This window comes from Ciconia boyciana, chromosome 8 (assembly GCF_034638445.1).
Source record: "Ciconia boyciana chromosome 8, ASM3463844v1, whole genome shotgun sequence".
Classification (NCBI taxonomy): Eukaryota; Metazoa; Chordata; class Aves; order Ciconiiformes; family Ciconiidae; genus Ciconia; species Ciconia boyciana.
In genome coordinates, this window is record NC_132941.1 from 48502005 (window position 1) to 48518425 (window position 16421).

Below are 16421 nucleotides of genomic sequence, written 5' to 3' on the forward strand. Positions count from 1 at the left end.
AATAGCCCTGTGGTCAGTTGGGGTCAGCTGTCCCAGCTGTGTCCCCTCCCAACTTCTTGTGCACCCCCAGCCTCCTTGCTGGTGGGGTGAGAAGCAGAAAAGGCCTTGACTCTGTAAGCACTGCTCAGCAATAACGAAAACATCCCTGTGTTATCAACACTGTTTCCAGCACAAATCCAAACCATAGCCCCATGCTAGCTACTATGAAGAAAATTAGCTCTATCCCAGCCGAAACCAGCACAGACCTGCATTTGAACTGTGGATTATCATGGGACTGTGCTGGGAGGACGTTGCACCATAGCTGCTCTTTTGCCGGTGTGTGAGGCCCACTTACACCAGACGCTGCAGACTTCTGCTGCACTTTTTTTGGTAACTGATAATTTTTGTGTCTCCTGGGAAACAGAAAACATAAAGGCAAATCAGAAAGTTCTGATTTGCTTTTGTTGGTGTATATACGTATATGAGAGCTATGTCTTCTTCAGAAGAGTTCAAGAGTGGAAGGAACATTGCAGTATTAAAGCAAGGAAAAAAGGTACAGTTTATTATTAATAAAAATAATTCTTTAAAAAAATCTTAAAAATCAGTCCTTCACCATCAGTGTGAGAAGATAGTGTTTTGCATACTCTGCACGATACAGACCAGTTGTTGATGTCAGTAGAGGATACAGTTGACTCTCCAGCATGGCATTTCTGGGAGGCATTTGCATCCAGAGAAGGCACCTCATCAAAATCATCCTGAAGAGACGCGTCTTTTTTTCAGATTTTGATTTATCTCAGGTTTTTGTCTGAGGAGGAATATGATTGTAGGTAATGTAGGAATCAGTGACCCTGAATCAAATACACGGGTTTTCTAACTCAGTTTCTTTTCTCATCCACAGTCTGAATTACCAAGATACTTAAGAAGTATGTGTCGAACCTTTCCCCATGCAGATGTGTAATAACTATCCCTCTTGTTTTTAGCTCAGTTGTGTAAATGTTCCAGTTGTGTAAATGCTTTTTTGGTGTCAGTGCCGGTTTAAGCAATTCCCAGCTCTGGCTGTTCTCTTCCTGTGCTACCCCTCCAGCTCACTGGTGTAGCTGGTTGGGGGGCTCTGGATGAACTCTCAAGAAACTTATCTGGGTTAAAATAATCTTTTTTGGGTAGGATCCTTTGTAACTTGGGTGAGTTGTTTGATCTGGTTCACGTGTAGTTTCACAACTGCAACTGAGGAACGGGAGGGAAGGTACCAGAGTAGGAGTGAGGGAGAGGAGATGGGAGCTACTTAAGTCATTACTTCTGCTGAAAGAACTGGACATGTAACTGTGCCTTGAAAAATGGAGGTGGTAGATCTGGGCATCAGTGCTTGATTGTTTGATGGCATTAAGATATGGGATATTTTGGTTTTCTTATATGCATTAATTTGACATTGTATTCCCAAAGTGTGTGGGAAAAAAAGATTTCATTTCATGGCAGGAATGTTGTGCTGATTAGATGGCACATTTTTGCAGGCATATTGTTATTTTGTATTTTAGTGATCATTTCAATCAGCTTTCCAGCTACCAGTGTAAGATCTAATGATCTAAAATGCTGTACCACAGCCCAAGAAACTTTTGTTCTCATCTTTATTTGTTTATAATGTGGCACATCAGTTGCTGTCCTCCAGCCCTCTGAAAGAGTAGCTCCTGGGGAAAATACTCACCTTTTTCTTTTATAAGGGAGATTGTTTGAAAGTAAAGACCAAAGATGTATATCATACTTTTGGTTCTCTGCATCTATGTGAAGATTAAATATGGGGACATGTGCATATAAATTATTTATAAGGTGATCTTTTGACAGACCGATGATGTCTTTCTTTCCCCTGTGTTACTTGGAATATGCTCTGCATTGTCTGTTGAATTTGGTTTGGTTTAGACATATGTGAGAGTTTGCACTTGCTTGCTTGCTCTCTGTCTTTCTGTCTTTACAGAAGCAGGTATACATTACATTAGCAGGTATATTGACAATATTACATTAGCAGGTATATTGACTGTGTTGTCTATTATTTTCAGGCTCATGGCCATGGAGGCTATGATTCTGATTTTAGTGATGAGGAGAACGGAGGGAAGTCTGTGCAAAAGACTAAAAGGTAATGTAGTACAGAATTAACACTTTGCATTATGTATTTTGTGCAAATGGCCTATTACTGTGTATAGAAGATTATGCTGTGGTATGTAAAGTCTGGTGTTGAAATGGTTTTTGAAAAATCAGTCTCTCTGATTTCCTGCATCTCCTCATGTCAAGCTTGCCAAAGCATGTTGTCTCTCAGGGGCAGCTGATTAAGATCCGTTCTGCCATGTCCATCTGGTGTCTATATGGCCCCCAGTTCTCGGAGCAGTGTGTTTCATTTTTCTGAGCATTAGTATCAGCTGCTGGGTTTTGGCTGTGCTGTTCACTTCACTGTGATCCATCAGGACACATGGAACTGCTAAGAGACCAAGGCAAAAAAGGTGTTGTAGATATAAAACGCCTGCTTGGAGCAAGTGAAGAACTGATGCTACTTGTTTTTTATTTAGTTTGTGAAGAGACCTGGGAATTGTTGAATTGTGTTGAACTCAATCCTTGAAATGTAACTACACATCTCTTATTTGAGATCACCTTTGCCAGTTCTTTCAGTGGCTCGCACAATTAGTGACCTTGAATTTTGTAGTCTGATCTCATTATTAAGATTTTTATTTCTTTCTTTATTTTGCTTTGGCACCATAGTCCTTCAACACTTGCTGCTCCATGCTGAACATTTTGCCTTCATTATGCATATATTTTTCTTACCTTTTCCTGTCTCTCCCTTGCTCTGTTATTGGACTTTATTTAAGAAGGCTTTCTGGAAACTTTCCTAGGACTCTTGCATATTTTCCTTTGTAGTAAAATTGAAAGAATGGGTTTTGTAGTGTCTGACTGCATTCTGGGAAAAAAAATTCATGTTTTAATCATTGGAATAATAGCAGGCATTGTGCTGTTCCATTTATTTTATAAATATAGCTGTTCTCCATTAAAGCAGTGACTGGTTTTGTTCAGTTTTCATTTTCTTTAAAAGGCCATTACACATTATACCATTCCACTTTCTAGGTGGAATATTAATTAACCATCAGGAGCCTTTCAAAAATATCATAATTATCCTTGTTCTGGCATACTACTGCTGATTCCCAGTAGGGCTGTTACGTGGGTTCACTGTATATGTATATATCCTTTTCTTGCTCTATGATGATATTTATTTTCATTTTAAGGAAAATAGTAGTCTTAAGTTTTCTCCATATTGCTGTTTTATGGAGTCTCTTTATGGGAATTTTGTGCCTACAGATCCTTTGAGCAAATGATACCCTTAGTTTCTAGAGTCCTATATTCCATAGCTTGAAATATAAATTCCCTGCCTTGCTTTCTACAGGTTTCCAACTTCCATTCTTTCTGCCAGCTGATAATTATGGAAAAATCTTTTCATCACCTCTATTGAGGAATGAAACTAACTAAATATACCTTTTACTAGCTAAAGTGCATCACTTTATATTTAACTTTTTATTACTTTGTTGAATTCTGAAAGTATTTTTAGCTGCCCACTGACAAGGATGGTTCACTACACAGTACTTAAGCTTTAAATTAGCGATTCTTGTGATTACACTAAGAGAGGCAGAGCTGTTTAATGAGGTGTTGAGACATTAGCATGAAAGGATGGGATAGGGTTACTAGCAGTCACTCTTATTCAGTGAACGTACTGTCCTTCCTGTTCCTACTTGGCTGTGTAGCTGATATTTATAGAGGCCTTTAAATGTAGAGTGAAACTGAGGGATCTTCAGGGTTTTTTCATTATAGTTCTATAGTGATAATATTGATAAAAATAAATATTAAAAATTGCTGGTTTAAGCAATTTTCTTTAAATGCTAACTGTAAACTGCCTTTCCAATTTTGTTCTGCAAATGAAGTAAAATCTAAGCTGATGTTGGTTCTGAAGTTTGGTTTTATTCATGTAGCAACTAGCAATATAACAGTTTTTGTTACTCAAGTTAGTGCAAAGTTTGACATATGGAAATTTTACTGCTTACGAAAAGTTCTTGACTAACTTTTCTTCCTTTTTCCCCCTACCTTTAGTATAAAGGAAGATGGCCTTCTGATAAAGCCATTCCAAAAACCAAAACAATGCAGCGTGGTTCACAGACAATTTGCAGCTGAAGAATGGGATAGGTATCTTTTATCTATTGATTTTGTGAGGCATTTTTCCCTTAATGTAAAGATAGATTTCCCTGAAACGTATTTGTTATTAACAGGGAAGAAGCAAGAAAAAGAAGATTTCACTTGATAGCGATGGATGCCGTATCCTTCTATTTCATTTTTCTTCAAGTTTGAAGATGGGGCAAAGGTTATCTATTAAGGTGAAATACTGGGATTTCTCAGTTATCACAGCAGCTGACAGTGCAGCACCAGATACTGAGCCATTCTTCAAATTAGCTTATTTTTGTTACTGAGTAGAGGCATTTCCAAACTTTTCCTATATGTTCATTTGCCCTGTTTGGGACAAAATTATTATACAGTGAATTTTATTTAGACTGGCACAAAGACACTTTGCTCTTTCAATTGAGTTTATACAGAACATAATTCTGTATAAGGCTACTATTACCTGCGGACAAATACATTTCTACAGGAAATTTAAGAATGCCTTAGTTAATTCAAAAGTCTATTCAAAACAGCCTTATCTCCAGTTATCTCTTATTAACAGTAATATCTTCTACAGATGCTCTAATGTAAGCCTGTTTAATATCATGTGCAGTTTTATTTTAGTTTTTTTTAATCTCTTAATCATATTTCATGCATAATTTGTAACTATTTTTATAACTACTACCTTATTTAGATTACAACCTTTCTCCTTTTATTTAGTTTTCACCTGGGACAGTCATTACATGTTTTGACTAGGTGTATCTGAAATATCATCAGTTCCTTGTTTGTTTAAATAGCTGTTCTTCAGCAGTAACAGTTAATAAATAGGAAAGTAAAGACTGAGTAAATACAGAAAGACTTACTTAAATCTGTAAACTCCAGTAAACAGAAAGTAACTTCTCCTAACCTGCTTAGAATTTGGCCAGGCACTACATAAACCACCGTATGCCTGTAAAGGGGACATATCTTAAGCAGTCCCACTGATGTTGTAGACTGTCATTAGGCACAGAAAAGCCCATATATTCTGGAATTACTACAAAACTCATTGTGTAGAGACTTTTATGAGTTTCTGCTAATGTTTTTGAGTGGTTCCTATTTAAAACCTTTACTGTTATGCAATTTTAAAGCCTAGTAACTCAAATAGCAGCACAAAATAGTATGTTGTGTTAGATGTGTTTAATTGTGCAAGGTAAACCTTCTGGGCTTGCTTCTCTGTTCCTTCTATTTGTGGTGGGGAAAAAAAAAAGACACATACTGAGGTTAAATTAACTTTTTGGGGACCTTTGGAAAATAAAATGTTTTCTCAATAAAATCCTAATGCATGTCAAAATAGTAGGTTGGTACAAATTATTCACACTGATGCAGTAGGTGCCAGGATATGTACCAGGAGATCATGTATTTCCTAATTTGCTGCTTCAGAAACACCATACAAGTTAATTGAAAATATTTTTCAGTAGCCATATATAATGTTTTTACTTGTGAAGATGCTTATTTTATGAATAAGTAATAGGATATTTTTGCTCAAATTATGGTACAAAATGTGTTTCAGATCGTGTCTCTGAGGCCGAAGTGTTCTAAAAAAAGCATTACATATTTTCCTGTGATTTTCATCTCCAAACTAAAGCAGATAACTTTTATTTGTATGTTGATGGTAAAATGTAATAAATTGTTCCATTTTAGTAGCCAGACTATTTTTATAATACAAAAATACAAACCTGTTTTAAACCAAAACTGCAGTACTAAGAAGTTGTTGTCTAAATTACAGCTGAAAAAATGAACCCAGTTTCTATGTATATGTGTACAGAGCATCTTTGGTAAAGGAAGACAATTTTATAAAGGTCTAGCAGCTGAATGAGGTTTTAAAGATGAAATTGCCTTGAATTTCTGTATTTGGAAAGTAGCTTTTATGAGAGGTTATTAAGTAAAAATTGCTAATTAATTCCTTTCTTTCTGGAAATTACTGAACTGTTTTTGAGAAAAAAAACTTCTTTCTGTTAAGTATATAAAAAGTTTGGGGTTTTTTTAGTTTTAAACTATGGTAAAATAAAAGAAGATATAAGTTCTGAAACAATCCTTAATTGCTTTATTCAGTATGAAAGACATAAAAAGTTTGTGCATGACTACATTTTGTACTATGGTGGCAAAATAGAGGATTTCCGACGTTCTGGGTAAGAACCATTATCAATCTTTCCCCTCATGCCCCCAAAGCTCCCCTGTTATGTAAAGCTGTTATATATTATAGCTTGGGGGAGAGAAGGGGACATGGCTATGTATCAAATTACTAATTTTTTGGTCACAAATAATAACTACAGTAATTGTAAATATCCAAAACACAGTATTGCCTTGTTTCATTTTGCAGCATTATTTTTATGTAAGAACTTACCATGAGCTGAATTATACTTGTTTTGTTATGTAAAAGGAAAGATGACAGGTGAGCATTAATTGAGGGTACATTGAGAAATATCTGGCAGTACCTTCAAATAACAATCTGAAATACTTTTGAAATGTGCAGAATTGCTATCCATTGTCCAGAATAATGATAACCTTCTTTAGAGCTATCTATAACTACGTTCTAACATTACTGTCTTCAGTAAAAAGTGTAAAAAGTATTTTCAGGCAGGATCAAGTCAGTCACCGTTTCAGTGGCCATTTTCCACTGTGGATTCTTCATTTGGGAAAAGGTATGCCAGGGAATAAGTTTTTTGATAGTTTTATTCCATAGCAATATATTCCTTTATGCGGTGAGGTGGAGATCACAACTGTGAAATACTGATGTGTACCAAAGTATTATTTGACTGACTTTTCATTTTAATGTTACATTGTACTAAAAAAAATGTGTACTTTTATAGAGCAAATGACAAGACGGATCTTGATGTTATTAGAGAAAACCATAGATTCCTGTGGAATGAAGATGATGAAGCAGACATGAATTGGTACCTGGAACTATTATAGAACATGTTATTTTTAGATCACTTGTACTAAATTTGTGGTGTCCCCTACTAATTAAGAATTACTGTGCATACTGAGTGATCATTCTTTGATCTTTAATGCACTGAAAAATGAAAGACCTTTAGGAGGTCTTTCATATTGTAATATTGCTTAATGGCAGAATGAATTGATGACAGAAAGAACTAAGAAATATTTGTGCATTCTCCGAGATCCAAATGACTGTTCTGAAAACTCTGAAGGAAGCCTAGTTTGAAAAAATATAGTTTAATTTGTGCTGTAGATATATTTTAGATGTATTTTTCCAGTTTCATGAAAATTACCCTTTAGCTCAATTAGTGTATTTCTGTTGCATTTCTAGCTCTGCAACTTGTGTTATTCGGATGAAACAACATGTCTTTGTCTTGCTAATGTCATTACAATGTAAAATGAATTGTATCATGTTCTGTGTTTAATAAAAAATAATACCTTTTGTTATAGGGAGAAGAGGCTTGCAAAGAAGTATTATGATAAATTGTTCAAAGAATACTGTATTGCAGATCTCAGTAAATACAAAGAGAATAAGGTACACTTCATTACTGTAAATCATCCTGGTTTTAAAGTATGTCCTTTTTTTAAAATTGCCTTATGATTGTGGATATGTTGTGAAACCAGAATGTTAGTACCCCTTCCCTAGAAAGAAAGTTGTGAGAACTTGTGAAGTTGTTTAATAAGCAGCAGCAGTTTGAATCCAGGCATTGTCACTGCCCCAGAAATGTGCTTCTGTGGGAACAGGAGCATTTCTGTCAGATGGTGTTTTATGAAGAGGTACATTGTGTGTAAGAAAGGCAGAAAATGCAGAGAGGTTAAGAAGAGAAAGCTAGAGAGGTTTTCCTGGAGAGGAGCACTAGATGAAGCCTAAAAAAACCCTGGGAATGTTACTGTTTAAAATAACAGTCTAAAAAGATAGAGTTTTGTACTTGAATGCTGGCAGAAACAATTTTGGAAATGTCTGTTCTAAAGCAGCGTCTTTTGCTGGTTGTTCTTTTCTGTTTATGGAAACAGGATATTTGTATGTTCCTTGTAAATAAATAGAATTTCTTAAGAGAAACAGCCCAATTCCAGCACCAGTTTTTCCTTCTTAACCAGAACAGCCTTTGTCGTTTCGAAGTTTTTGACTGACTAACCTCTTAGTCAAAAAGAATACATGGATTTTCTATTGTGATTTTGCAAAGAGGGTTGCTGAACTCAGATGCGTCTTAGTGTTGTTAGCACATAGTAACAACCCAGCCCTGCAAACAGTGTCTATATAAAGTTCCTTGAGACTATTTATAGTATTGAAAATTACATTCACTGGTACATACTTGCAAGGACTGGGCTTAAACTCTAATATTAGGCAGAAAAGATGACAGCCTTTTAAAGAAAATTGGAACAGAAAAATGCAAAAATTAAATGAAAATTAACAAAAAGTAAAATGCTGAAAATGTCTTCCCTTCCTTTTTTTTTGAGTAAATTTGATTTTATTTTCCTATAGCTGTTTCATATCCCTCAGTCTCTGCCCTGCCCCCTCCAACTGATTTTCCCTTGAGCATGCTTACAGACTTTGTTTCTTTCACTGCTATGCCAAGTTTCCATATGTTTGCTATCTTTTGTGGGAAACTGTTCTGCCCCAGTTTCCTTTTTTTTGTGTGTGTGTTGTGTGAACAGTGTTTCCCTGTCAGACTTCAAATGTGGCTGTCCTACCTTTGAGGTCACTCTGAGTTCCTATTTATGCTTATAAGTCATTACCTATATTTTTGTAATTGCCTTGTAAGCATAACTCTGCTATATCACGTGATCATGTGATTTGTTCTCTTATATTAGGTTATGCTTTCTGTTCTCAAATACATTCTGACCATGTGAGAGTCCTTTCTTGGAAATTCTTAGAAAAATAGAAAAAATGAGATTTTTCTCAATTATTGATTTATCCATGCCCATGTTTGGTACAGAAGGATGTCAAAGCAGTTTTTTTTCTTGGAAGTTAGAAATAGGCTGCTGATCCCATGCACACCAATGGAATGCAGTCTGTGCTTTCAGATTTTTCCTGCCTTGAGTCTTTTTCTGTATTTCCAGAAACTGGAAGTTGGGTATCTTTAGCCCCTCGTGCCTTCTGTTTTGCAGTGCTGGTGCTGTGAGAAGTGCAGGGTGGGTAACAAGCTTCTCAGCTGGCCAGCCTTTCGTATGATAGTTGTTGATGCTTTATATGATGATGCTTTGTCTTGATATAAGAAAGAAATCTTTTACAGTGAGAACATTCATTCACTGGAACAACCTCCCCATCACTGGAGGTTTTCAAGATGCGATTGCACACGGTGCTACATAATCTCATCTAGGCTCCCTTTCTCATGAAGGGTTGGACCAGATGATCTTTCAAGGTCCCTTCCAACCTGGGCTGTTCTGTGATTCTGTATCCTGCTAGGTGGTGTCAAAGTAAAGTTGGAGATCAGTTTTTGTGATGTTTTTTAATATATATATATATTGCACAGATTTAGACTTGCACATACATACTCATCTGTCTTTTCACAACTGTAATTGTTTTGCTAGTAGCCAAAATCTTCTAGCCAGCTAATTCTTTTAAAGACCTCTGCATAGAAATTGTAGCTCAGATCTCATTTAGAACTTTTCTTCTGAGAAAAAACACTGTTCTCCTAAGTACTGGATAATGATACGGGCTCTCTTGAGGTCTGAAAAATAAGCAGAGCACCTTGTCAAAGACTGAAGCTCAAAAGAAAGCAGTAAGAAGCCCCAAGACATATGAACCCCTGAGGCCACAGCCACACTCCAGTTGCTGGTTCAGACTGTTTCACTCACATACGTGCATGCATACACACATACGCACACACAGAGATGGCTGGGACTCCCCTGGTCCCATAGCAGACCCCCCTGTGCTCTCATCCTTAGAGATACACAGGTACTCTTTCACCCAGTGCTGGCCAGTGCAGACCCACGCACCCTCCTTGCTCCCAGGCAGCTTCACCTAGCTGATGGCTAGACTGGCTTGATCTTCACTGGTGCTCACACGCTCACTTGCACAGCTGTACTCACCTCGGTTGCTGGCACCGCAGGCAAATAGGATCCTGTGACCCACGATCCCATTTTCCTTTGTATAGTTAGGACATACAATCTTTTCCGTCTCTTTTAATGAGAAATGCCAAGGTGACCCTCTAGTATTAGGCTACTTAGAGACACTTGAAGAGTGTGCTCTGACAGCTCTTGCTTGTGATGGGTCTGTTACTCCTTACATTTTCCCTGCATCAGAATTTTTTAGGTTGAAGTTGTCTTTGAACCTTCAGTGGATCTTGTCTGCAAGCTTTGAGGCTGATAAATGACCATCTGTATTGTCAGATAGTTTAGCTCTACTGTCAGGTTTGCAACGCAGTAGGGGAGAGTGCTCTGCATGTAAGTTTTACTTTGATACACATTGGACTAGAAATACCCTCTTCTCTTTGTTGTCTTATTTTCCGATTTTCTTATTTGCTGTCTCTGTGCTTGTTTTGTAGTTTAACAGATTGGAAGTGTCTCCTATTTGCTAAGAAATGAAATCTGTCTGACACCTGGTCATTAAACAGAATACATTTTATTCTTTTGTTTTTATTTCCAGATCATTTTCAGGTTTCTAGGCCAACTTGTCTTCCACTTGGTAATATTAATATGTTGGCTTTTGTCATTGTTTTTCATCATGGAGGCTTTCCTGTGAAAGTAAAAATATTTACAATATCTATGGTATTTTTGCACAGTGTTGTCTAAAGTCATACATTTCTTTTTTTCCGAAAGAGGCGACTGTGGACATGTTAGTTGTTGCTGCAGCCAATGCATATTACACAAGCAGTCCATATTTAATTTGGGAATTTTATTCTTTATGGATATTAAATGGTCTTTCACATTTTTAAAACTACCATTTCTTATTAAATTAGCCATTTGATACTCTTCTAAAGCATCTGTTTTGGAGTTGTTCTACTTGGTCTTGGTCTACCTTGTAGAAATACCTCATTTAGATTCTTGTTGAACTCACTTAACAAAGAAGATGAGGCAGAATAAATGCTGTCTGCTGACAATGCTTTTGCGTTCCTTAATATTGCAGGCTGACTATTCAAGAACCTACCCTAACTTTTAATTTTCCTATATAATTTAATCTGTTCCTGATATTTTAGCTTAGTTAGAGGAATTCAGTTGTATTTACTTTTTATTTTATTGTTTCTTCTTGGCCGCTCTCTGACATTTTCCACTAGTTGGTGGAAGAATGATTAGCAAAAATTAATGCAGATGAGGACAACTTTTGTCCTAGATGTACTACAGGTGGTTCTGGTTCCCTCCTTTCTTTTATTTTGCTTATTTTTCTTGATACCATTACAGAAATACTCTGTAACAATATAATCCGATTTATATCTTATTGAGTCAAGTTCAGACTGTGAGGGAAAATTTGTATAAAAGTCTACTCAGTAGCAAAAGTGAGCATGGATAACTTGGTGATTGAAGTGACAGATGGACTATGAAAAAGCAAACATGCAGATAAAGTCGAATTATTTTTTACTCTTTATTGCCAGCAGCACACGCCTGCAAAATTCGTGCCAAAATACTGTTGACGTTTAATCGTAAACTTGCAGTATTTTTCAATTGCATCACAAGCTTTTCAGAATTAGAATACCCTGTAAAACAGAAAATATCCTTTAAAAGATCAAGAACAATTACCATCGCTCTTTAGATCAACTGGTTTCTATCATGAATTCTACATTTATAGATGTATTTTACATTCTGTTTCCACTGAACTGTTCAGTACAGTTCTTGGTTTTTACAATTGATTAATTTTTGTTTGACTGAAGCATGAGTGGTGTAATGGTACTTTAGACCACACTGCAGATTTGTAGAGTAGGCCAAGCACAACCCGATCCAGCCTTAGCAAACTGTCGTCATACATAGTATGATAGCAGAAGCTGATCTCCTGTGATTTTTTTTTTACCAGTGAAACCAGTAGGTGTGAAAACATTGTTTATGTTATAATACCAATTTCAAAATTAGTGGACTGATATAAAGAGGCAAATATTTTGCTGGTGTACAAATTTTTAGCTTTCTTAGACATCTTCTATGTAATATATTGACTTGGGGAAAATCAGTGCTGACAAAACATTTGGCTACTGATGTCTTTCTGCTCAGTTTTTTCAGCTTTGTTATTAAGGTGCAAAGTACTTATATGAGAGTATGGCACATTCTTAAATGCCAAAATTTTTGTTTCCCTGTTTTTTCTGATGTTCTTTGAACCACATACCACTTCACGCATGAGAACTCCATGCTGTCGCCCTTCAGATACAGAATTATTATGTTTATTAAAATAATCAAGAACATTAAAGACCACACACAGCAATAGATACCTGTACTTCTGTACAGTGTTTAAAATTAGATTAAAAACATTGAAAATCAATCCAGTATATTACAGAATTGATGCCACTGCATCTACAAAATGCACATTTGTGTGGGTTCAGTCTGTGAGTGCACCAAGGGAAGGTTCATATTCCAAAGGATGCTTTGGAACTCAGGTGCCAAAGATGGGCTTTGCAGCCATTTTTGTACCTCTTTGATTTTGTAACCCTTCTTCCCCCTCTTCCCTCTCCATCTTTTAACATGAAATTCAGAGTCTTCTGTGCTTTGCTTACAGAGCAGCAATTTTATCTTCTTGTCATCCTGTGTTCATGAATTTTAAATGAAAATACAAGATAGCCCTTTTTGGAGAAGTTGTATGCCTTTGAGTTTTATCCCCTCTTTCTATTTGTTAGTGAAAATAAAATTGTTTTTCCCAGGCTGTTCTCACTCCCTTCCGTCTTTAATCTTTTCACTAGGCTACTTGCCATTTTGAGAAGATGAAGCAGATTCTACTGGAAAACAAAAATAGTAGATGGGTTATCTACATGTGAAGTTTCTAGGCAATGTAAAGAAAAATACAACGTAGTTGTTTGGTTGGTTTTTTTTGTTTTAGTCTTTAGGGTGTAAGAGGTGATCCATTGATATGTGCTAATATGACTTTTCAGTATTCCAATGTTTTCTCAGTTTTTAGTGTGGACAAAATTGCAATGAAGTATCTAGTAAAGTCAGTCTATCCTAATTTCCTATTTGTTCTTATGCCTGCTATGAAGCCTTTCAGAAAGTTGCTGCTCAGTACTGAACAGCATCTACTGGAATTTGAATTGCATGTGTAAATTGGAATCCTTCTGACGAGCAGAGGCAGAGAGATATTTTTAATTAACAGAGAAAGAAATTCAGTTTTACTAACCAGAACTGAATGGATGAACCACATGCAGGACATCAATCAACTGAAATTAGTCTTTACATTACTGAATACGTTGACTATTCACAACTTAATTTTGGTTCTTATCTTAACAGTTTGGATTTAGATGGCGACATGAGAAAGAAGTAATTTCAGGAAAAGGTGATGCTGTCTTTCATTTTTATATTACATTACGTTTCTCCTTGGTGCTTTTCTTGCTGCTTTTTGACATGATTTTGTTAGACAGTATTTGACAATACCGGTAAGTTTATCAGATAATAACGGACAATAAATTGACCTAACTTCTAACTTTGCTGTTTTATGCTGCATAGCTCTAGAGTGCACACTGATCTACATATATTAAAATGAAGAGAACATATGGTTTCTTTTCACAAGGTCAGATTTATAACGAACACCAACATAATGCATTTGATAATACAGAATTTCATGGATACGTTTTTTAGCTGCTTTTCTCCAGTAATTCTGTGTTACCTCATTAGTCTTTGATACCTTTAGTTGAAGGTATCAATACTTTTCTTCAGGAAATAATTTTCTTAACGGTTTCTCCAATGCTGTTTTGCAAAATGTTAACTTTTTAATTAAAGTTCCATGTGATGTCTGTTTTAGGCTAAATTGGTTTTGAAAGCTTCAGTGGGAATCAGTGGGAATGGTTGTCATGTCTCCCAATCCTGTTTCTAAATCAGTAGCTTATTCTGGCTGCTTCCGTGTGTGAGTTCTTACCGATGTGTTATTGGGACTTGGCACAGTAGTCCCCATTCCATGGCCTAGGCACATGGACTTTTTCAAGAAGCTGAACAAGCAAGAAAATGATGTGAATGTATTGCTGTTCCTGTGGGTAGATCTTCATACAAATGTACGGTTTTCAAAAGTCATGCATGCACATGCAAGACAATTGCGTGGAGTGATACTGTTGATCAGAACAGTTCTGTAAACAGCTCTATGTATTATAACATATTACAAGAAGTTAGAAATACACTTCTTTTTTAAAAAAAATTATATCATATTTCACAGGAGGAGGTGTGAACATTAATGGTAGGGTATTTTAAGCTATAAAGATTAAAGCTCCTAAAGGTAGTTGTAGTCATATGTTGCATTCAGCACTACAGATTATATTACCAGATAGTTACATTTGATATAGTTATATGCTTTATCGAATGCTTTAAAAAGATAATTAAAATTAAATGAGAAATGAGTAATTTATGAACAATTATGTCTTCATGGGGAGAAAGAATTTAAAGCTGCATTGTACTTTTAATATCTGGTACTCCATATTTTAAAATGTGGGAGAAAGTGCAGAATTACATGTTTTAAGCTTTTTAATGAAATCCTAATGGCAAGCATACAAATTGCAACATAAGAATTGAGACATAGTGTCTTTCACCACTAAGGGGCGCAAGAATTCAACCTTATCTTGTGTATTCGACACTCTTTTCAAGTGCAGTTTCAAATGATCATTTAAAAAAAGGTGTGAATCTTTAATGCCTTTCCTTTGCTATTTTTAAGTATGTCAGTAATATAAATCGCTTTAATTAAATGTAATAAAGCATTAATACCTACCTGTCTGATAATTCACATTAAAAAAGAAGAGCATGTGCTTATTTTAGCTGTGACGATAATAGTGGTGGTGATGAGAACCACTGCTGGTGGACTGTACTATGGTTTGGGGTATGTTAAGAAGGAGCATAGGAATGCGTTACTCACATTTGGTTGCTTTGTTTTCGATGTGTCTTTGTAAGGTCATGGAGAAGAAGAAGGGTTAGGATGAGTGAAAGGAGAGGTATCACTTGTATTACTAATTGTAAACGCCAGATTACTTCTTTCTCTTCTTTTCTTTCCCACTCCAGTCTTTTGCCGTACGTGTTTTGAAAGGAGGTCATATTGGAGATTGCTGTTGTATCTCCTTAAATTTAAAATGTAACCTTAATGGCGGTTAATGGTGTAATAATGTTGCCAGTTTCAATAAATGGTTCCACAAAATGGGCATTTTCTTAATTAAAATCTTAAGGTAGAAGCCCTACTTTAAATTTTATAAATCAGTTAATAGTAGGCACATGAGTTAGTAGGTCTGAAAATAAATCCTTAAAATGAAAAGCTTTTAAGCTATTTAAAAAATATATTTGACATGCCCTCCCAAGTACTTTTTCCTGTACTTTCAAAGCATGAATAGTAAGGTATGGCATAAAGTTTTAAAATAAAAGGTATTTTAGGCAAAAGGCAATAGTGGTAAAAGTTTTCTGTAGGAAAACAGGTAACAAGTTCATTGGGTAGAGGTGAAATAGGACTTTTTCAGCAATACACAGAAAGAGTAAAGCTGAACATGTGGGTATATTTTCTGTTTTCTACTTATTTGTATTTGTAGATTAAGTAGTAAAATACTCAAACCAGACATATTATTTGGCAAAATAGGGTTTAATACCTGCAAATTGATCTATACTCCATTTTTTCACTATTTCATTGAATGTTTCACTTTTAGCATAGTAGTGTCTTTCTTAGCCTATTTTATATATGTATAAATACACATATAATATGCTTTACCTTATTGAAACAAATGTTCTTCCAAACCTGTTTCCATTTATTTTTTCTCAGTAATTTTCTCCATGGAAAATAGGCAGAGTATCAATACCTGGATAGTGCACCAGGTATCCATATACCAATCTGGTACATCTGAGTTCTAATCAAAATGCATTAAAATCAGTCTTTTGGCTCTCTAGATTTCCTTAGTATAGTTAATTTTCAGTATGTCATTTAGCTTGTAGTACTTACATTTTCGACCTATTCTGCTCTTCTGCAAGAAGCAGAAAGTGCTAATAGTTTTTGAAAGCACACATTTAACAGCCAGATTACAGAAGTTATAATTGTGAACATGAAGGCAATAACTTCCCTGCAGCTCATAGCAAGGTGACAAAACTTCAGATGGAAATGGAATTTTGGACATTCATTTTTCATGCTGAGTAAATTAGGTAACTGTCCACGTGGCACACTGGTTTCTGTGTCTTCCTTTCTTGGATATCTAACTGTGGGA

General features: G+C 35.8%; 1 protein-coding gene across 2 annotated transcripts in view; it reads left to right on the forward strand.

Moving 5' to 3' along the window:
* LOC140655319 (protein FRA10AC1 homolog) overlaps positions 1 to 16421 on the forward strand; it is a 29634-nt gene that overhangs the window by 3141 nt on the left and 10072 nt on the right. The window contains exons 1-8 of one of the 2 annotated variants that reach the window (XM_072869652.1): positions 391 to 532; positions 2028 to 2104; positions 4096 to 4188; positions 4272 to 4317; positions 6250 to 6326; positions 7008 to 7091; positions 7585 to 7669; positions 13495 to 13540. In XM_072869652.1, the coding sequence (XP_072725753.1) occupies positions 461 to 532; positions 2028 to 2104; positions 4096 to 4188; positions 4272 to 4317; positions 6250 to 6326; positions 7008 to 7091; positions 7585 to 7669; positions 13495 to 13540 (580 nt within the window). In that variant the 5' untranslated portion in view covers positions 391 to 460. Of the gene's footprint in view, positions 1 to 390; positions 533 to 2027; positions 2105 to 4095; positions 4189 to 4271; positions 4318 to 6249; positions 6327 to 7007; positions 7092 to 7584; positions 7670 to 13494; positions 13541 to 16421 lie in introns of those variants that run through there. The other variant, XM_072869653.1, reaches the window with a different exon arrangement.